Source organism: Grampus griseus (assembly GCF_964374135.1).
Source record: "Grampus griseus genome assembly, chromosome: 2".
Taxonomy (NCBI): Eukaryota; Metazoa; Chordata; class Mammalia; order Artiodactyla; family Delphinidae; genus Grampus; species Grampus griseus.
In genome coordinates this window covers 34,108,715-34,131,161 of record NC_139018.1, presented here as the reverse complement: position 1 = coordinate 34,131,161, position 22,447 = coordinate 34,108,715, and the positions used below count along the sequence as shown (strand labels likewise).

The window sequence follows — 22,447 nt, the reverse complement described above, 5'->3', positions numbered from 1 at the left end:
CTCTCACTTCGTCCCAGCTTACCCTTTCCCCTCCCCAAGTCCTCAAGTCCAATCTCTATGTCTGCGTCTTTATTCCTGTCCTGCCCCTAGGTTCTTCAGAACCTTTTTTTTAGATTCCATGTATATGTGTTAGCTTATGATATTTGTTTTTCTCTCTGACTTACTTCACTCTGTATGACAGACTCTAGGTCCATCCACTTCACACAAATAACTCAATTTCGTTTCTTTTTATGGTTGAGTAATAGTCCATTGTATATATGTGCCACGTCTTCTTTATCCATTCATCTGTCGATGGACACTTAGGTTGTTTCCATGTCTTGGCTATTGTAAATAGAGCTGCAGTGAACATTGTGGTGCATGATTCTTTTTGAATTATGGTTTTCTCAGGGTATAGGCCCAGTAGTGGGATTGCTGGGTCATATGGTAGTTCTATTTTTAGTTTTTTAAGGAACCTCCATACTGTTCTCCATAGTGGCTGTATCAATTTACGTTCCCAGCAACAGTGCAAAAGGGTTCCCTTTTCTCCACACCCTCTCCAGCATTTGTTGTTTGTAGATTGTCTGATGATGCCCATTCTAACTGGTGTGAGATGATATCTCATTGTAGTTTTGATTTGCATTTCTCTAATGATTAGTGATGTTGAGCATTCTTTCATGTGTTTGTTGGCATTCTGTATATCTTCTTTGGAGAAATGTCTATTTAGGTCTTCTACCCATTTTTGGATTGGTTTTTTTTTTTGATATTGAGCTGCTTGTAAATTTTGGAGATTAAACCTTTGTCAGTTGCTTCACTTGCAAATATTTTCTCCCATTCTGGGTTGTCTTTTCGTCTTGTTTATGGTTTCCTTTGCTGTGCAAAAGCTTTTAAGTTTCATTAGGTCCCGTTTGTTTATTTTTGTTTTTATTTCCATTTCTCTAGGAGGTGGGTCAAAAAGGATCTTGCTGTGATTTATGTCATAGAGTGTTATGCCTATGTTTTGCTCTAAGAGTTTTTTAGTGTCTGGCCTTACATTTAGGTCTTTAATCCATTTTGAATTTATTTTTGTGTTTGGTGTTAGGGAGTGTTCTAATTTCATTCTTTTACGTGTAGCTGTCCAATTTTCCCAGCACCACTTATTGAAAAGGCTCTCTTTTCTCCATTGTATACTCTTGCCTCCTTTACCAAAAATAAGGTGACCATATGTGCATGTGTTTATCTCTGGGCTTTCTATCCTGTTCCATTGATCTATATTTCTGTTTTTGGTGCCAGTACCATTCTGTCATGATTACTGTAGCTTTGTAGTATAGTCTGAAGTCCAGCAGCCTGATTCCTCCAGCTCTGTTTTTCTTTTTCAAGATTGCTTTGGCTATTCGGGGTCTTTTGTGTTTCCATACAAGTTGTGAAATTTTTTGTTCTACTTCTGTGAAAAATGCCATTGGTAGTTTGATAGGGATTGCATTGAGTGTGTAGATTGCTTTGGGTAATATAGTCATTTTCACAATGTTGATTCTTCCAATCCAAGTACATGGTCTATCTCTCCATCTGTTGGTATCATCTTTCATTTCTTTCATCAGTGTCTTATAGTTTTCTGCATACAGGTCTTTTGTCTCCTTAGGTAAGTTTATTCCTAGATATTTTATTCTTTTTGTTGCAATGGTAAATGGGAGTGTTTCCTTAATTTCTCTTTCAGGTTTTTCATCATTAGTGTATAGGAATGCAAGAGATTTCTGTGCATTACTTTTGTATCCTGCTACTTTACCAAATTCATTGATTAACTCTTGTAGTTTTCTGGTGGCATCTTTAGGATTCTCTATGTATAGTGTCACGTTGTCTGCAAACAGTGACAGCTTTACTTCTTTTCCGATTCGGATTTACTTCTTCTTTTCCAATTCGGATTCCTTTTTTTTTTTTTTTTGGCGGTATGCAGGCCTCTCACTGTTGTGGCCTCTCCTGTTGCGGAGCATAGGCTCCGGACACGCAGGCTCAGTGGCCATGACTCACGGGCCTAGCCGCTCCGTGGCATGTGGGATCTTCCCGGACCGGGGCACGAACCCGCGTCCCCTGCATCAGCAGGTGGACTCTCAACCACTGCACCACCAGGGAAGCCCTGGATTCCTTTCATTTCTTTTTCTTCTTTGGTTGCTGTGGCTAAAACTTCCAAAACTATGTTGAATAATAGTGATGAGAGTGGACAACCTTGTCTTGTTCCTGATCTTAGTGGAAATAGTTTCAGTTTTTCACCATTGAAGACGATGTTGGCTGTGGGTTTGTCATATATGGCCTTTATTATGTTGAGGTAAGTTCCCTCTATGCCTACTTTCTGGAGAGTTTTTATCATGAATGGGTGTTGAATTTTGTGGAAAGCTTTTTCTGCATCTATTGAGATGATCATATGGTTTTTCTCCTTCAATTTGTTAATATGGTTTATCACATTGATTGATTTGCGTATATTGAAGAATCCTTGCATTCCTGGGATAAACCCCACTTGATCATGGTGTATGATCCTTTTAATGTGCTGTTGGATCCTGTTTGCTAGTATTTTGTTGAGGATTTTTGCATCTATGTTTATCAGTGATATTGGCCTGTAGTTTTCTTTTTTTGTGACATCTTTGTCTGGTTTTGATATCAGGGTGATGGTGGCCTCGTAGAATGAGTTTGGGAGTGTTCTTACCTCTGCTGTATTTTGGAAGAGTTTGAGAAGGATAGCTGTTAGCTCTTCTCTAAATGTTTGATAGAATTCGCCTGTGAAGCTGTCTGGTCCTGAGGTTTTATTTGTTGGAAGATTCTTAATCACAGTCTCAATTTCAGTGCTTGTGATTGGTCTGTTTTTATTTTCTATTTTTTCCTGGTTCAGTCTCCGAAGGTTGTGCTTTTGTAAGAATTTGTCCATTTCTTCCAGGTTGTCCATTTTTTTGGCATATAGTTGCTTGTAGTAATCTCTCATGATCCTTTGTATTTCTACAGTGTCAGTTGTTACTTCTCCTTTTTCATTTTTAATTTCTATTGATTTGAGTCTTCTCCCTCTTTTTTCTTGATGAGTCTGGCTAATGGTTTATCAATTTTGTTTATCTTCTCAAAGAACCAGCTTTTAGTTTTATTGATCTTTGCTCTTGTTTCCTTTATTTCTTTTTCATTTCTTTCTTTTTTTTTTTTTTTTTTTTTTTTTTTTTGCGGTACGCGGGCCTCTCACTGTTGTGGCCTCTCCCGTTGCAGAGCACAGGTTCCAGATGCGCAGGCTCAGCGGCCATGGCTCACGGGCCCAGCCGCTCCGCGGCATGTGGGATCTTCCCAGACTGGGGCACGAACCCGTGTCCCCTGCATTGGCAGGCGGACTCTCAACCACTGCGCCACCAGGGAAGCCCTCTTTTTCATTTATTTCTGATTTGATCTTTATGACTCCTTTCCTTCTGCTAACTTTGGGGTTTTTTTGTTCTTCTTTCTCTAATTGCTTTAGGTGTAAGGTTAGGTTGTTTATTTGAGATTTTTCTTGTTTCTTGAGGTGGGATTGTATTGCTATAAACTTCCCTCTTAGAATTTCTTTTGCTGCATCCCATAGGTTTTGGGTCATCGTGTTTTCATTGTCATTTGAAGAAACTCATTTCAGCCTGACTCTTTGTGGTCATCTGTTTGTGCCCAGACTCTTTCAGGCACAAGGGCAGCGCCAACATACACCTGAGTTGGATTCTGCTGCTATGTGTTGTTACTTGGTGTGTCCTCTGGTATATGCCAAGGTGGATAATCAGAGGATAAGATTATATCATCATATCTTTTAGTTAAGGGCTATTTAGGGGGAAAATACTATAAGAAACATATAAATCTTTGATCTACAATAAATTTTTTTTAAATACTTATGGATTTATTTGGCTGCACTGGTTCTTAGTTGTGGCATGTGGGATCTAGTTCCCTGACCAGGGATTGAACCCAGGCCCCCTGCATTGGGAGCGTGGAGTCTTAACCACTGGACCACCAGCGAAGTCCCTGATCTACAATAAATTCTGCTTTTATTTACACATGGATAGTGTCAATTGAAAGTTTCCTTTTAATTCCAGTATCTTTGTTGCACATATATATTTTAAATATTTTCTTTATGTTTTTTAGGACTTTCTATGTCTTTCCCCACTGGAGCTTATGAAGATGACTGGACTTAGTTATCAAGGTGTCCATGAACTTTTGTGTGTGGTCAGCAGGGCCTGTGCCCCACGGATGCAAACGGTATGTATATATTTTAGAATTATGATTTGTATTTTGAAACGATTCTGTATCTCGTTTAAAATCTTTTGGGTGATGAGGCAAAAGCAAAAATAGAGATGAGCACCTCAAAAATACCAACCCTCACAGCATAGAGTTAGTCCTCTAATGAGAATATATGTAAGAAATTTATGTAGTTTATAAGCTCATGGGAGACAGTTCCTAATTATGGGAATGAGAGGGTAATATGATTTTTTTTTCTCTGTAGCTGGTATTGATATTTCAAAAGGTCATCTTTCTCTTTTGTTTGTTTGGGTAGGATTTGTGAACCTCATGGTTAAAGTATAATATACTGTTAATTTTAGAATGCTCCTGTCTCTGTAATACTAACTTTTATCATCATTACTTACTGTGCATCATAAAGTACACCTGTTGGACTTATACTCTCTTACTGATTGAATGAATAATACTTGAAAACTTATCCTCACTCCTGAGAAGAGTTAAAGTGTTTTGTAATAAGCCCTCATCAAGTTGTACCATTATTTCATACTTTCTGTCTCATGACTTTAGCTTTTCAAAATATAGGTTTAGTGCATGGTAGAAAATATCTTGTTTTCCCAGAATAAGAGTTGCCTAAAAGTCTGTCCGGTGTTTTGCAAATGTATTTGTTTATGTGGGTTATAAATTACTTACCTTACTACCTTATATTGAAATTTGGTAACCACTAAGCAATAAAGTAGGGTCTAACTCTGTGAAGGAGGAAGGAAGGAATATTTGTGTCATTTGAAACTTTGCAAACAATGAACAAAGTGAGTATTTTCTTTTGTTCAGATTTAGCTCATTGTCTAAGGAAAATACATTAAAGGCAAAATAGTCAGAAGGAGAATTAGAATTGGAGTTAGAGATGGGCAGTAGTCTTAGCTTTGTCGTTGATCCGGTATCTTTGAAGAGCTCGCTTTGTTTTATGGGAGAAGTTAGAGAGTTAAAATAGTATCTTATGATTCTGTGACAAGGTTCAAGTTAACTTGTCACTATTTTGAAGGTTGTAAATCACCAAGAGAACATTTTGGTTTGACATCTGTCGTTCTATTTGGTCAATATCTATGGCATGTTCCTAGTTAGATAATTAAGTAGGAGACTGTGAATAGGAAATTCACCTTTAGTCTCCACTTCCATCACCACTTTCAGCTGCAATGTCACTACCATTCCAAATGCCAGTTCAAAGAGCCATCTTTCTCCTTCGTTGTACATTACTCTGGTAAAATTCTTTAGATTTGAATCCTGTCTTAAATATTGGCTTAGCCTTAGTTCATTCCCTCATAAAGCTTTTTTTGTTAATTTATTTATTCAATAATTTATTCCTTCAACCAATATTTATCGAGTGCCAGCCATGGATCTGTCAGGTACTGGGGATATTATAGTGAAGATGACTGATAAAGTTCCTGCCCTCATGTAGCTTACAGTCTAGTGGGAACAGTCAGACAGTAAACAAATAATTATACAAATGATTAGTTAACTGTAGTAATGACGAGTCCTATCAAAGAAAAGTACAAAGAGCTTAGAAACTGAATAACAGGGACATTACTTAGTTTAGGGGTCCTTAGGAAGGGCTCCCTCAAGGAAGCGATACTTCAGCTCAAACCTGAAGGATGAATAGGAGAGAGATGGACAACGGAGTTGGGAAGGGAGGGAGCAGGGAAGGGTTTGCAGGCACTGTGACTGGGAAATGCAAAGCCCCTGCGAAGAGCAGGAGAATCGTGCTTGTATGGTAAGAAAGTCAGGCCAGTGTGAATGAACGTAGTGGCAAGGAAGAGAGTGTCAAGAGATGAAGTTGTAGAAGCAAGCAGGGGTCAGGTCACTGGGACCTGCAGACCATGTTAAGGATTTTGGACTTTATTCTGAAAGCAATGACACATCATCAAAGGGAGTAATCTAATACGTGTTTTTAAAAACTCAGTCTTTAAACATAGACACGTGATTGAAAAGGAACAAGAAAATATTTGTGAAGACTAGTTAGGTATCTATGACTGTATTACAGACAGATTGTGACATGGACTATTAGTGTGGTACTGATGCCGATGGTGTAATGTCAGTTGTCGTGAGAGATACTTAGGAGGTAGAATGAATAGGATTCGGTGATGATTTGGCTGTGGGTGGTGGTGAGGTACAGGAAAGTGTCAGAGATGATTCCTTGATTTTGCTTTGAAAGATTGGGTGGTACCATTTCCTGAGATGAGGAATATCGGAAGAGGATCAGGTTTGAGGGCGGCAGATCGTGAATTCGTTAGTACCTGTCGAATTTTTGGTGCTTGTGAAACATTGAGTAGAGATGCGAAGTAGGCAGTTAAATATGTGGACTGTGAGCTTGAAGTAGAGGTCTGCACTGGAAGCTGCATTGGGGAGTCATCGGGGTGAACATGGTAGTCAAAGCCGTGAAAATGGGCGAGAGATTGCCTAGAAGGTATGTACAGTGAGAATGTAAGTGTGCCCAAGACCACGTCCCGAATCCAGCCAGCATTTCAAGATCAGGTTAGACAACGATGAGTCTAGGAAGCAGCCTCCAGGGTAGAAGAGAACTGGTGGTGTGTCACATCGCAGGGTCCCTCTTTGTCTCGCTTATGTACACACTATGATTTCTGAAGTCTTGTTCTGTTAGTTCATTTTAGTAGTTTTTTGAGTCACGAGAACTATTATTCTAGTAATTACATTTATAGTTGCAAAGGAAGTACTTTAATGTTAACAGATTGGACTGCCTTTACATGTCTGTAAAGTGTCCCCATGCCCACCTATGTTGCCTGATAGATTGTAGGCAATATTTAGGTATTTCTAAATCAGATGAAAGGCACACACCTTTTACTGTAGCTTTATTCTATTTTATTTTATGTGCCTGAATGTTGCCTTTAAAAAACTCTGTGGCAATCCATGGTTTAACTGATCTAAGAACTCAATAGGTGAGATTAGACAAGAGTGGGCACATTTATGGCTCATACGTATTAATATACTGGTCTTCCTACGTCCTCACAGGAGCAGAAGAGCCTTGGATTTGAGACCTAGACTTATTAAATTGTAAACTTTAGGTGGGTAGAAACTAGGTCTGTTTGGGTTACCACTCTATTCCCAGAGCTTATCATAGTATATGGCATGAAGTTGGCAATTAATTCATATTTTTTGAATGAAGGAAGGAATGAAAAATTTCAGTTCTGTGGCTTGACTTCAGTTTTGGGCAACTTAATATAACAGTAGTAATTTGTAATGTTAGAGATTGCAGAGAGGCAAGTGTTCTTACACATTGCTGGTGGGTATGTAATCATGTTAACCACATCTGCAAAGACCCTTTTTCCAAATAAGGTAATATTCACAGGTTCCAAGCATTTGATGTGGCTGTCTTTTGGGAGGCCATTTCTTAGTCTCCCCCATCCACCTTCAAGCTGTTCTTCGTAAAGCAACCTTGGTTTGAAATGGTAGCTTGGCCGTGTCACTCCCTGTTGCTCTCAGCCTACACGCCACACTTCAGCAACGCTCTTCCTGATTAGGCCCCTGTTTATTTCTCCAGCCTTATTGCTTGCCATACCACGACCTCGCGCCTTCTTTCCGACGTTCTAAATGAACTCTTTTTGTTTTTTGTAGTTTTTGTGAGTTTCCATTTCCTTTCTTTCTTGCTTCTCGACCTTTCTTCGTACATTCTTGTCTCTTTGCCAGGAACATGCACATTCCCTTTGCCTGTCTAACAGTCATTTCAGGTTTTAGCTCAGACATCCAGATCTCCCTTGAAGCCTTCCTATATCACAAAATCCAGATCAGGTATACTCTCTCCAGATCTCCACTTGCCCTATCACAGTATCTCTTATTTAAGTGTATGGTAATTGCTTAGTTTCTAGTCCTAATTTCATAGTCCCTAGTTGGCTATAAGTACTGTGGGGCAGGGGCTCTGTCTTTTATATCACAGCCCCCAGATCTAGCACAGTCCCCGGCACAGAGTAAATAGTTGTTGAATAAATAAACAGTAGAAGAAAAAAAAGGGGTTCCAACTGCTAGAATTTGAGTTTGGAGTTGACTTATGTTTTTGAATAAATATTGAGGTTGAAAATAACTTAATCTCTTCTTTGTTCAGGCTTATGAGATAAAGACACAGAGGTCTGATGCTCCATCACCAGCATTTTTATCTACAACCCTCTCTGCTTTGGATGAAGCCCTGCATGGTGGTGTAGCTTGTGGATCCCTCACAGAGGTAAAAAAGAAACTTTCCAAACCTTCTTCCATTGACTTAGAACCTTCAGAGCCAGGGGAAAAAGGTTAATTAAAAACATAAATTATTTTGGGAATATTCATCTAAATTATAAGTACCTCAAGGGCATGGTTCTCCACTCAGTCCCTAGTACAGTACTAGTACAGTACATCAAAAGGAAGATGGTCCAAAAAAATCCCTGCTGACTGACTGAAATCTGCTTGGGTTGCTGTTTCTTTGAATTAGAAAGTGATGAATATTATGAAATAATATGAAACAATTTGGGGGAATTAGAAAAGGATCACTACTTAGTGTATTAGGAAGGAAAATTTGAAATTTTATTAACAATGTGGGCAAATTATAGTATTAAACTGAAATGAGCTATTTTCACTTCCTGTTAAAGATAAAATTTGGTTCTAGGAAGTAATAGGTTGTTGTATTAGTTATATATTTTTGCATAACAAATTACCCCCAAACTAAGTGGCTTAAACAACAATAAACATTGATTTCCATTTCTTTGGGGGTGGCTTAGCTCAGTGATATTGGCGAAGGATGCGAGGGGGCAGGTTGGTGCTGGTTGTTGGCGGAGGTCACGATTCCTCTCCAGAGGGCTCTCCACAGGTTGCTTGAGTCTCCTCCTGACACGATGTCTTGACTCCCTCAGGCAAGATGGAAATGGCTATTGCTTTGATGATTCAGCTTTGGAAGTTATATACCATCACTTCTGCCACTTTCTCTTCTTTAGAAGCGGGTAATTAAGTCCAGCCCACATTCAAGGAAAGGGAAATTAGATTCTACCTTTTGAAAGAAGTGTCAAGAATTTGAGGATATTTTAAAGCCACAACAGTTCTTTTCCTTGAAAAGTGCATTCATGTGCTTACTGGTCCTCATGTGGTGACTCCATAGACTATGTTTACCAGAACACTCCTGAGGGACTTCTTGCGTGAGAGTTCTAGGGGAATAGATGCTTGAAACAAACTTTTAACAAGAGTAGACGCTTATATTCTGATAGGCATAAATTTAACTGTAGATATTTTCCCTTGAAAATAGGGGACCTCTTTTAGGTAGTATACATTATTTTATTTCCGGTCTTCCAAGAAAGATTTTTTTTTTATAAAGTTTTTTTTTTTTTAATTTTTATTTATTTTATTTTTGGCTGTATTGGGTCTTCGTTGCTGCGTGTGGGCTTTTCTCTGGTTGTGGCAAGTGGGAGCTACTTTTCGTTGCGGTGCATGGGCTTCTCATTTTGGTGGCTTCTCTTGTTGTGGAGCACGGGCTCTAGGCACGTGGACTTCAGTAGTTGTGGCACACGGGCTCAGTAGTTGTGGGTCGCAGACTGAGCAGTTGTGCCTCGTGGGCTCTAGAGTGCAGGCGCAGTAGTTGTGGCACATGGGCTTAGTTGCTCTGCGGCATATGGGATCTTCCTGGACCAGGGCTCGAACCCGTGTCCCCTGAATTGGCAGGCGGATTCTTAACTACTGCACCACCAGGGAAGCCCACCAAGAAAGATTTTAAAATATGTGTGTGCTATGCCTAGTAGATGCCTATTGGATAGTAGGTAAATGAATGAAAGAGTGAATTAACCTTTAATAGAAATTAGAATGTGCTGTTGCAGGGCACTGCCACCAGATGGTGCCAGAATCCTATCTTACATAATCTTTTTGTGATCTAGTTGGACCTTTGTTGAAATAGGTTTATTTTAAAAAAAAAGAAGAGGCTTTATAGTAATTGTGATCCACAGTTATAAACTTAATTATTTAAATAGCAAAACTTCAGGAAGATTAACCAACAAATACTTTCTTATTTTTTAAGTTTTGGAATAGTTTCAATACTTTTTCATGTAGCTTTTATCAATTCTTTCTGAATCCAAGAGATAGTTACAAGCCATTAGATGTTTCTTCATCATCTGATTGGCTGACATGGAATATAAATACCCTGATTGCTTATTAGAGGCAAGTTCTCTACTTTCTGTTTCAGCTCCAGGTAGCCTCTGCAGTCTTTTTGGGATTTTTCAGCTGAGTACAGGGAGTATTTGTTGACCTTGTATTAAAAATAAAAATTTAATATCTATCTTATGTATACAAGATTAAATACATCCTGCATGTGTAAGTTATGAACATTTATGAGCCTGTGACCCAATATAAAACGCAGAACAATACCAAAATCATTGAAACCAACTGTGGGCTCCTCCCTGATCCCATCTTTGGCCTTCTGTTGGGAGGTAACTTCCCTCCTGAATTTCCACCATTGCTATCTTTTTTTTTTAATTGAAGTATAGTTGATTTACAATATTATATTGGTGTCAGGTGTACAGCATAGTGATTCTACCATTGCTGTACTTTTTTTCCCCAATGGTTACCAATACCTATAGTTTTCCTTTATCACTCATATACATAGGAAATGTAGCATTTTATTTAGTTTTGCTTATTTTTGAGCTCTATTACACAATATATTGGTGATTCAATCATATCTCTTCTATGAATTGATTTTTCCACTTAATATTATTTTCTAAGATTTATCCATGTTGCAAGTAGCAAGAGTATAATTCATTTTCACTGCTGTGTCATACTCCATTTTGAAAATATGGCCACAGTTTGTTTATCCCTTCTCCTGTGAGTGAACATTTGGGTTGTTTCCAAATATTAGCAGTTTGCTGCTAATATAAACAAGTCCTGTGAAAACTGTTGTACATGTCTCCTGGATCACATGTACAGGTATTTCTCTAGGGCACAGATTGGCAAACTACTGCCCAGTGATCAAATCTGGACAGCTGCCTGTTTTTTATAAATAAAGTTTTATTGTAACACAACTATGTTCATTTGTTTACATTTTGTCTGTGGCAGTTTTTGAGATACAAGGCAGAGTTGCGTTAGTTGTGGCAGAGACCTCATGGTTTGCAAAGCCTAAAATATTTACTAGCTGGCTCCTGTCTAGGGGATCTACCTTGGAGTGATTTGCTGGTTATTATAGAGTATGCACATAGGTAACATTGCAGAATCAGGACAAATTGTTTTCCAGAGTGGTTGTGCCTGTTTACATTCCTATGAGTGATGTGCACGAATACCTCTTGCTCCATGTCTTCTTACCTTGGTATTATCTGACTTCTCAGTTTCTGCCCATCTTTGTGATCTTAGTTTTCATTTTCCTGATTACTAATGAGCTGGAATATCTTTTTATAAATCATTCGGCTATTTAAAAAAATAATTTTATTTTATTTTTTTATACAGCAGTTTCTTATTAGTCATCCATTTTATACACATCAGTGTATACATGTCAATCCCAGTCTCTCAATTCATCACACCATGATCCCCACCCCCCTCCACTTTCTCCCCTTGGTGTCCATACGTTTGTTCTCTACATCTGTGTCTCTATTTCTGCCCTGCAAACCAGTTCATCTGTACCATTTTTCTAGGTTCCATATATATGTGTTAATATACGATATTTGTTTTTCTCTTTCTGACTTACTTCACTCTGTATGACAGTCTCTAGATCCATCCATGTCTCTACAAATGACCCAGTTTCGTTCCTTTTTATGGCTGAGTAATATTCCACTGTATATATGTACCACATCTTCTTTACCCATTCGTCTGTTGATGGGCATTTAGGGTGCTTCCATGAACTGGCTATTGTAAATAGTGCTGCAATGAACATTGGGGTGCATGTGTCTTTTTGAATTATGGTTTTCTCTGGGTATATGCCCAGTAATGGGATTGCTGGGTCATATGGTAATTCTATATTTAGTTTTTTAGGGAACCTCCATACTGGCTGTATCCATTTACATTCCCACGAACACCTTCTCCAGGATTTGTTGTTTGTAGATGTTCTGATGATGCACATTCTAACTGGTGTGAGGTGATAAATCATTGCAGTTTTGATTTACATTTCTCTAATGATTAGTGATGTTCAGCAGCTTTTCATGTGCTTCTTGGCCATCTGTATGTCTTCTTTGGAGAAATGTCTAGGTCTTCTGCCCATTTTTGGATTGGGTTGTTTGTTTTTTTAATATTGAGCTGCATGAGCTGTTTATATATTTTGGAGATTAATCCTTTGTCCATTGATTAGTTTGCAAATATTTTCTCCCATTCTGAGGGTTGTCTTTTTGTCTTCTTTGTAGTTTCCTTTGCTGTGCAAAAGCTTTTAAGTTTCATTAGGTCCCATTTGTTTGTTTTTATTTCCATTACTCTAGGCCATGGATCAAAAAAGATCTTGCTGTGATTTATGTCAAAGAGTGTTCTGCCTATGTTTTCCTCTAAGAGTTTTATAGTGCCCAGCCTTACATTTAGGTTTTTAATCCATTTTGAGTTTTATTTTTGTGTATGGTGTTAAGGAGTGTTCTAATTTCATTCTTTTACATGTAGCTATCCAGTTTTCCCAGCACCACTTATTAAAGAGACTGTCTTTTCTCCATTGTATATCCTCGCCTCCTTTGTCATAGATTAGTTGACCATAGGTGCGTAGGTTTATCTCTAGGCTTTCTATCCTGTTTCATTGATCTGTATTTCTGTTTTTGCACCAGTACCATGTTGTCTTGATTCCTGTAGCTTTATAGTATGTCTGAAGTCAGGAAGTCTGATTCCTCCGGCTCCGTTTTTTTCCCTCAAGACTGCTTTGGCTCTTTGGGGTCTTTTGTGTCTCCATACAAATTTTTAGATTTTTTGTTCTAGTTCTATAAAAATTGCAACTGGTAATTTGATAGAGATTGCATTGAATCTGTAGATTACTTTGGGTAGTGCATCATTTTCACAAGTTTGATTCTTCTAATCCAACAACATCGAATATCTCTCCATCTGTTTATGTCATCTTTGATTTCTTTCATCAGTGTCTTATAGTTTTCTGAGTACAGGTCTTTTAACTCCTTAGGTAGGTTTATTCCTAGGTATTTTATTCTTTTTGTTGCAGTGGTAAATGGGAGTGTTTCCTTAATTTCTCTTTCTGATCTTTCGTTGTTAGTGTATAGGAATGCAAGAGATTTCTGTGCATTAATTTTGTATCCTGCAACTTTACCAGATGCATTGATGAGCTCTAGTAGTTTTCTGGTGGCACCTTTAGGATTCTCTATGTATAGTATCATGTCATCTGCAAACAGTGACAGTTTTACTTCTTCTTTTCCAATTTGTATTCCTTTTATTTATTTTTCTTCTCTGATTGCCGTGGCTAGGACTTCCAAAACTATGTTGAATAATAGTGGTGAGAGTGGACATCCTTGTCTTGTTCCTGATCTTAGAGGAAATGCTTTCAGTTTTTCACCACTGAGAATGATGTTTGCTGTTGGTTTGTCGTATATGGTCTTTATTATGTTGAGGTAGGTTCCCTCTATGTCCACTTCCTGAAGAGTTTTTATCATAAATCGGTGTTGAATTTTGTGGAAAGCTTTTTCTGCATCTATTGAGATGACCATATGGTTTTTATTCTTCAATTTCCTGTTACGGTGTATCACATTGATTCATTTGCGTATATTGAAGAATACTTGCATCCCTGGGATAAATCCCACTTCGTCATGGTGTATGATCCTATTAATGTGTAGTTGGATTCTGTTTGCTAGTATTTTGTTGAGGATTATTGCATCTATGTTCATCAGTGATATTGGTCTGTAATTTTCTGTTTTTGTATTATCTTTGTCTGTTTTTGGTATGAGGGTGATGGTGGGCTCATAAAATGAGTTTGGGAGTGTTCCTTCCTCTGCAATTTTTTGGAAGAGTTTGAGAAGGATGTATGTTAGCTCTTCTCTAAATGTTTGTTAGAATTCACCTGTGATGCCATCTGGTCCTGGACTTTTGTTTGTTGGAAGATCTTTTAATCAGTTTCAATTTCATTACTTATGATTGGTCTGTTCATATTTTCTATTTCTTCCTGGTTCATTCTTGGAAGGTTATACCTTTCTAAGAATTTGTCCATTTCTTCCAGGTTGTCCATTTTATGGGCATAGAGTTGCTTGTAGTAGTTTCTTAGGATGCTTTTTATTTCTGCGGTGTCTGTTGTAACTTCTCCTTTTTCATTTTTAATTTTATTGATTTGAGTCCTCTCCCTCTTTTTCTTTTTCATTTTTTTTTTTTTTGCGGTACCTGGGCCTCTCACTGTTGTAGCCTCTCCCGTTTCAGAGCACAGGCTCCGGACGCGCAGGCTTAGCGGCCATGGCTCACAGGCCCAGCCGCTCCGTGGTATGTGGGATCCTCCCGGACCGGGGCATAAACCCACGTCCCCTGCATCAGCAGGCGGACTCTCAACCACTGCGCCACCAGGGAAGCCCTCCCTCTTTTTCTTGATGAGTCTGGCTAATGGTTTATCAGTTTTGTTTATCTTCTCAAAGAACCAGCTTTTAGTTTTATTGATGTTTGCTATTGTTTTCTTTGTTTCTATTTCAGTTATTTCTGCTCTGATCTTCATGATTTCTTTCCTTCCACTAACTTTGGGTTTTGTTTGTTCTTCTTTATCTAGTTCCTTTAGGTGTAAGGTTAGATTGTTTATTTGAGATTTTCTTGCTTCTTGAGGTAAGCTTGTATTGCTATAAACTTACCTCTTAGAACTGCTTTTGCTGCATCCCATAGGTTTTGGATCGTCGTGTTTTTGTTTTCATTTGTCTCTAGGTATTTTTTGATTTCCTCTTTGATTTCTTCAGTGATCTCTTGGTTATTTAGTAACGTATTTTTTATCCTCCATGTGTTTGTGTTTTTTATGTTTTTTCCCTGTAATTGCTTTCTAATCTCATAGTTTTGTGGTCAGAAAAGATGCTTGATATGATTTCAATTTTCTTAAATTTACTGAGGCTTGATTTGTGACCCAAGATGTGATCGGTCCTAGAGAATGTTCCATGTGCACTTGCGATGAAAGTGTAATCTGCTGTTTTTGGATGGAATGTCCTATGAATATCAATTAAATCGAAGGCCTGAACCAAGATAGCGGAGTAGAAGGACGTGCTCTCACTCCCTCTTGTGAGAACACCAGAATCACAGGTAGCTGCTGGACAATCATCGACAGGAAGACACTGGAACTCACCAAAAAAGATACCCCACGTCCAAAGACAAAGGAGAAGCCACAGTGAGACGGTAGGAGGGGTGCAGTCAGGACAAAATGAAATCCCATAATTGCTGGGTGGGCGACTCACAGACTGGAGAATAATTATACCATGGAAGTCCACCCACTGGAGTGAAGGTTCTGAGCCACACGTCAGGCTTCCCAACCTGGGGGTCTGGCAACAGGAGGAGGAATTCCTAGAGAATCAGACTTTGAAGCCTAGTGGGATTTGATTGCAAGACTTCGACAGGACTGGGGGAAACAGAGACTCCACTATTGGAGGGCACACACAAAGTAGTGTTCCCATCGGGACCCAGGGGAAGGAGCAGTGAACCCAGGGGAGACTGAACCAGACCCACCTGCTAGTGTGGAGGGTTTCCTGCAGAGGCAGGAGGTGGCTGTGGCTCACCGCAGGGACAAGGACACTGGCAGCAGAAGTTCTGGGAAGCACTCCTTGGCATGAGCCCTCCCAGAGTCTGCCATTAACCCCACCAAAGAGCCCACGTAGGCTCCAGTTTTGGTTTGCCTTAGGCCAAACAACCAACAGGTGGGAAGCCCAGCCCCACCCATCAGCAGTCAAGCAGATTAAAGTTTTACTGAGCTCTGCCCAGCAGAGCAGCATCCAGCTCTACCCACCACCAGTCCCTCCCATCAGGAAACCTGCACAAGCTTCTTAAATAGCCTCATCCACCAGAGGGCAGACAACAGAAGCAAGAAGAACTACAATCCTGCAGCCTGTCGAACAAAAACCACATTCACGGAAAGATAGACAAGATGAAAAGGCAGAGGACTATGTACCAGATGAAGGAACAAGACAAAAACCCCAGAAAAACAACTAAATGGAGTGGAGATAGGCAACCTTCCAGAAAAAGAATTCAGAATAATGATAGTGAAGATGATCCAGGACCAATGGAGGCAAAGATCAAGAAGATGAAAGAAATGTTTAACAAAGACCTAGAAGAACTAAAGAACAAACAAACAGAGATGAACAATACAATGACTGAAATGAAAAGTACACTAGAAGGAATCAATAGCAGAATAACTGAGGCAGAAGAAGGGATAAGTGACTTGGAAGACAGAATGGTGGAATTCACTGCTGCAGAACAGAATAAAGAAAAAAGAATGAAAAGAAATGAAGACAGCCTAAGAGACCTCTGGGACAACATTAAACTCAACAACATTCGCATTATAGGGGTCCCAGAGGGAGAAGAGAGAGAGAAAGGACCTGAGAAAATCTTTGAAGAAATTATAGTTGAAAACTTCCCTAACGTGGGGAACAAAATAGCCACCCAAGTCCAGGAAGTGCAACGAGTCCCATACAGGATAAACCCAAGGAGAAACATGCTGAGACACATAGTAATCAAACTGGCAAATATTAAAGACAAAGAAAAGTAATTGAAAGCAGCAAGGGAAAAATGACAAATAATATACAAGGTAACTCCCATAAGGTTAACAGCTGATTTCTCAGCAGAAACTCTACAAGCCAGAAGGGAGTGTCATGATATACTTAAAGTGATGAAAGGGAAAAACATACAACCAAGATTACTCTACCTGGCAAGGATCTCATTCAGAATTGATGGAGAAGTCAAAAGCTTTACAGACAAGCAAAAGCTAAGAGAATGCAGCACCACCAAACCAGCTCTACAACAAATGGTAAAGGAACTTCTCTAAGTGGGAAACACAAGAGAAAAAAAGGACCTACAATAGCAAACCCAAAATAATTAAGAAAATGGTAAACGAACTTACATATCAATAATTACCTTAAACGTGAATGGATTAAATGCTCCAACCAAAAGCCACAGGCTTGCTGAATGGGTACAAAAAGAAGACCCATCTATGTGCTGTCTAGAAGAGACCCATTTCAGACCTAGGGACACATACAGACTGAAAGTGAGGGGATGGAAAAAGATATTCCATGCAAATGGAAATCAAAAGAAAGCTGGAGTAGCAATACCCATATCAGATAAAATAGACTTTAAAATAAAGAATGTTACAAGAGACAAGGAAGGACATAACATAATGATCAAGGGATCAATCCAAGAAGAAGATATAACAATTATAAATATGTATGCACCCAACATAGGAGCACCTCAATACATAAGGCAACTGCTAACAGCTGTAAAAGACGAAATCGACAGTAACACAATAATAGTGGGGGTCATTAACACCTCACACCAATGGACAGGTCATCTAAAATGAAAATAAATAAGGAAACAGAAGCTTTAAATGACACAATAGACCAGGTAGATTTAATTGATATTTATAGGACATTCCATCCCAAAACAGCAGATTACACTTTCTTCTCAAGTGCGCATGGAACATTCTTCAGGATAGATCACATCTTGGGTCACAAACCAAGCCTCAGTAAATTTAAGAAAGTTGAAATCATATCAAGCATCTTTTCTGACCACAATGCTATGAGATTAGAAATGAATTACGGGGAAATAACGTAAAAAACACAAACACATGGAGGCTAAATACTACGTTACTAAATAACCAAGAGATCACTGAAGAAATCAAAGAGGAAATCAAAAAATACCTAGAGACAAATGACAATGAAAACTAGACAATCCCAAACCTATGAGGTACAGCAAAAGCAGTTCTAAGAGGGAAGTTTATAGCTATACAAGCATAGCCTCAAGAAACCTCAAGAAACAAGAAAAATCACCTCAAGAAACAAGAAAAATGTCAAATAAATATTCTAACCTTACACCTAAAGGAACTAGGTAAAGAAGAACAAACAAAACCCAAAGTTAGTGGAAGGAAAGAAATCATAAAGATCAGAGCAGAAATAACTGAAATAGAAACAAAGAAAACAATAGCAAACATCAATAAAACCAAAAGCTGGTTCTTTTAGTTCAAGAAAACTAAAAGCTGCTTGTCTTTTAGAAGATAAGCAAAATTGATGAACCATTAGCCAAACTCATCAAGAAAAAGAGGGAGAGGACTCAAATCAATAGAATTAGAAATGAAAAAGGAGAAGTTACAACAGACACTGCAGAAATACAAAGCATCCTAAGAGACTACGACAAGCAACTCTATGCCAATAAAATGGACAACCTGGAAGAAATGGACAAATTCTTAGAAAGGTATAACCTCCAAGACTGAACCAGGACGAAATAGAAAATATGAACAGACCAATCACAAGTAATGAAATTGAAACTGTGATTTAAAATCTTCCAACAAACAAAAGTCCAGGACCAGATGGCTTCACAGGTGAATTCTATCAACCATTTAGAGAAGAGCTGACACCCATCCTTCTCAAACGCTTCCAAAAAATTGCGGAGGAAGGAATACTCCCAAACTCACTGTATGAGGCCACAGTTACTCTGATACCAAAACCAGACAAAGATACTACAAAAAAAGAAAATTACAGACCAATACATTGATGAATATAGATGCAAAAATCCTCAACAAAATACCTGCAAACAGAATCCAACAACACATTAAAAGGATCATACACCATGATCAAGTGGGATTTATCCCAGGGATGCAAGGATTCTTCAGTATACACAAATCAATCAATGTGATACACCATATTAGCAAATTGAAGAATAAAAACCGTATGATCATCTCAACAGATGCAGAAAAAGCTGTCCACAAAATTCAACACCCATTTATGATAAAAACTCTCCAGAAAGTGGGCATTGAGGGAACCTACCTCAACATAATAAAGGCCGTATAAGACAAACCCACAGCAAACATCATTCTTAATGGTGAATAATTGAAAGCATTTCCTCTAAGATCAAGAACAAGACAAGGGTGTCCACTCTCACCACTATTATTCAACATAGTTTTGGAAGTCCAAGCCTCGGCAATCAGAGAAGAAAAATAAATAAAAGGAATACAAATTGGAAAAGAAGAAGTTAAACTGTCACTGTTGGCAGATGACATGAAACTATACATAGAGAATCCTAAAGATGCCACCAGAAAACTACTATAGCTCATCAATGAATTTGGTAAAGTTTCAAGATACAAAATTAATGCACAGAAATCTCTTACATTCCTATACACTAATGATGAAAAATCTGAAAGAGAAATTAAGGAAACACTCCCATTTACCATTGCAACAAAAAGAATAAAATGCCTAGGAATACATCTACCTAGGGAGACAAAAGACCTGTACTCAGAAAACTATAAGACACTGATGAAAGAAATGAAAGATGATACCAACAGATGGAGAGAGATACCATGTTCTTGGTTGGAAAAAACAATATTGTGAAAATGACTAGACTACTGAAAGCAGTCTACAGATTCGATGCAATCCCTATCAAATTACCAGTGGCAATTTTTATGGAAGTAGAAAAAAAATCTTAAAATCTGTATGGAGACACAAAAGACTCCGAATAGCCAAAGTAGTCTTGAGGGAAAAAAACGGAGCTGGAGGAATCAGACTCCCTGACTTCAGACTATACTACATAGGTACAGTAATCAAGACAATATGGTACTGTCACAAAAACAGAAACATAGATCAATGGAACAAGATAGAAAGCCCAGAGTTAAACCCACACACCTATGGTCAACTTATGTATGACAAAGCAGGCAAGAATATACAATGGAGAAAAGGCAGTCTCTTCAATAAGTGGTGCTGGGAAAAGTGGACAGCTACATGTAAAAGAATGAAATTAGAACACTCCCTAACACCATACACAAAAATAAACTCAAAATGGACTAGAGACCTAAATGTAAGACCGGACACTATAAAACTCTTAGAGGAAAACATAGGAAGAACACTCTTTGACATAAATCACAGCAAGATCTTTTTTGATCCACCCCCTAGAGTAATGGAAATAAAAACAAAAATAAACAAATGAGACCTAATGAAACTTAAAAGCTTTTGCATAGCAAAGGAAACCATGAACAAGACGAAAAGACAACCCTCAGAATGGGAGAAAATATTTGCAAACAAATCAACAGACAAAGGATTAATCTCCAAAATAATATAAACAGCTCATGCAGCTCGATAGTAAAAAAACAAACAACCCAATCCAAAAATGGGCAGAAGACGTAAATAGACATTTCTCCAAAGAAGACATACAGATGGCCAAGAAGCACATGAAAAGCTGCTCAACATCACTAATCATTAGAGAAATGCAAAACAAAACTACAATGAAGTATCACCTCACACCGTTTAGAATGGGCATCATCAGAAAATCTACAAACAACAAATGCTGGAGAGGGCGTGGAGAAAAGGGAACCCTCTTGCACTGTTGGTGGGAATGTAAACTGATACAGCCACTATGGAGAACAGTATGGAGGGTCCTTAAAAAAGTAAAAATAGAATTACCATATGATCCAGCAATCCCACTACTGGTCATATACCCAGAGAAAACCACAATTCAAAAAGACACATGCTCCACAATGTTCATTGCAGCACTATTTACAATAGCCAGGTCATGGAGGCAACCTAAATGCCCATTGACAGCTGAATGGGTAAAGGAGATATGGTACATATATACAATGGAATATTACTCAGCCATAAAAAGGAACAAAATTGGGTCATTTGTAGAGACATGGATGGATCTAGAGACTCATACAGAGTGAAGTAAGTCAGAAAGCGAAAAACAAATATCGTATATTAACGCATATATGTGGAACCTAGAAAAATGGTACAGATGAACTGGTTTGCAGGGCAGAAATAGAGACACAGATGTAGGGAACAAACGTATGGACACCAAGCGGGGGAAAGCGGTGTGGGGTGGTGGTGGTGGTGTGATGAATTGGGCGATTGGGATTGACATGTATACACTGATGTGTATAAAATGGATGACTAATAAGAACCTGCTGTATAAAAAAAGTGTGATCAAATGTATTCTATGGGAAAGCAGTAAAAATAGACCATATTTACAGTCTAAATTATACAATAATTTAATGTATTTGTAGATGTATTTATAGATGTATTTATTATTGCAGATTGTATTTGCTTTATCAATGTCTTTACTTTGGGAATCAAAAAAAAATAAAAGAAAATAAAATCTGAAAAAAATACTTCATATTCGTCAGGATAATGGTTATTAGAGGAGAGAGTGGTCGTTAATAGAAGAAATCAGTGACATTCTCTTGATGTGAGTTGACTGGGTTCAGTTTGTGAAAATTTATTTAACTCTATTATGATTTTTGCACTTTCTGTATGTTGTATGTTATACTTTAACAAATGTTTAATAAATGAAAATCCTCCATAAAAAAAAAGAAAATCAATTAAATCTATCTGGTCTATTGTATCATTTAAAGATTGTGTTTCCTTATTAATTTTCTGTCTAGATGATCTGTCCATTGGTGTAAGTGAGGTGTTAAAGTCCCCCACTATTGTTGTGTTACTGTCAATTTTCTCTTTTATAGATGTTAGCAGTTGCCGTATGTATTGAGTTCCTTCCAATGTTGGGTGCATATATATTTATAATTGTTATATCCTCTTCTCAGATTGATCCCTTGATCATTATGTCATGTCCTTCCTTGTCTCTTGTAACATTCTTTATTTTAAAGTCTATTTTATCTGATATGAGTATTGCTATTCCTGCTTTCTTTTGATTTCCATTTGCATGGAATATCTTTTTCCATCCCCTTACTTTCAGTCTGTATGTGTCCCTAGGTCTGAAGTGGGTCTCTTGTAGACAGCATATATATGGGTCTTGTTTTTTTGTATCCATTTAGTGAGCCTGTGTCTTTTGGTTGGAGCATTTAATCCGTTCACGTTTAAGGTAATTATCGATATATATGTTCCTATGACCATTTTCTTAATTGTTTTGTTTTTGTTTTTGTAGGTCCTTTTTTTGTCTTGTGTTTCCCACATAGAGAAGTTCCTTTAGCATTTGTTGTAGAGCTGGTTTGGTGGTGCTGAATTCTCTTAGCTTTTGCTTATCTGTAAAGCTTTTGATTTCTCCATCGAATCTGAATGAGATCCTTGCCAGGTAGAGTAATCTTGATTGCAGTTTCTTCCCTTTCATCACTTTAAATATATCGTGCTACTCCCTTCTGGCTTGTAGAGTTTCTGCTGAGAAATCAACTGTTAACCTTGTGGGAGTTCCTTTGTGTGTTATTTGTTGT

At 38.1% G+C, this 22,447-nt stretch overlaps 1 protein-coding gene across 2 annotated transcripts in view; it reads left to right on the top strand.

The window, feature by feature from the left end:
- Positions 1-22,447, top strand: part of RAD51B (RAD51 paralog B) — a gene marked incomplete at its 3' end in the record, with an annotated part of 683,831 nt that overhangs the window by 1,731 nt on the left and 659,653 nt on the right. For both annotated transcript variants that reach the window (XM_082649495.1, XM_082649494.1), the window contains exons 2-3: positions 4,078-4,191; positions 8,279-8,395. In XM_082649495.1, the coding sequence (XP_082505621.1) occupies positions 4,078-4,191; positions 8,279-8,395 (231 nt within the window). The remainder of the gene's footprint in view (positions 1-4,077; positions 4,192-8,278; positions 8,396-22,447) is intronic.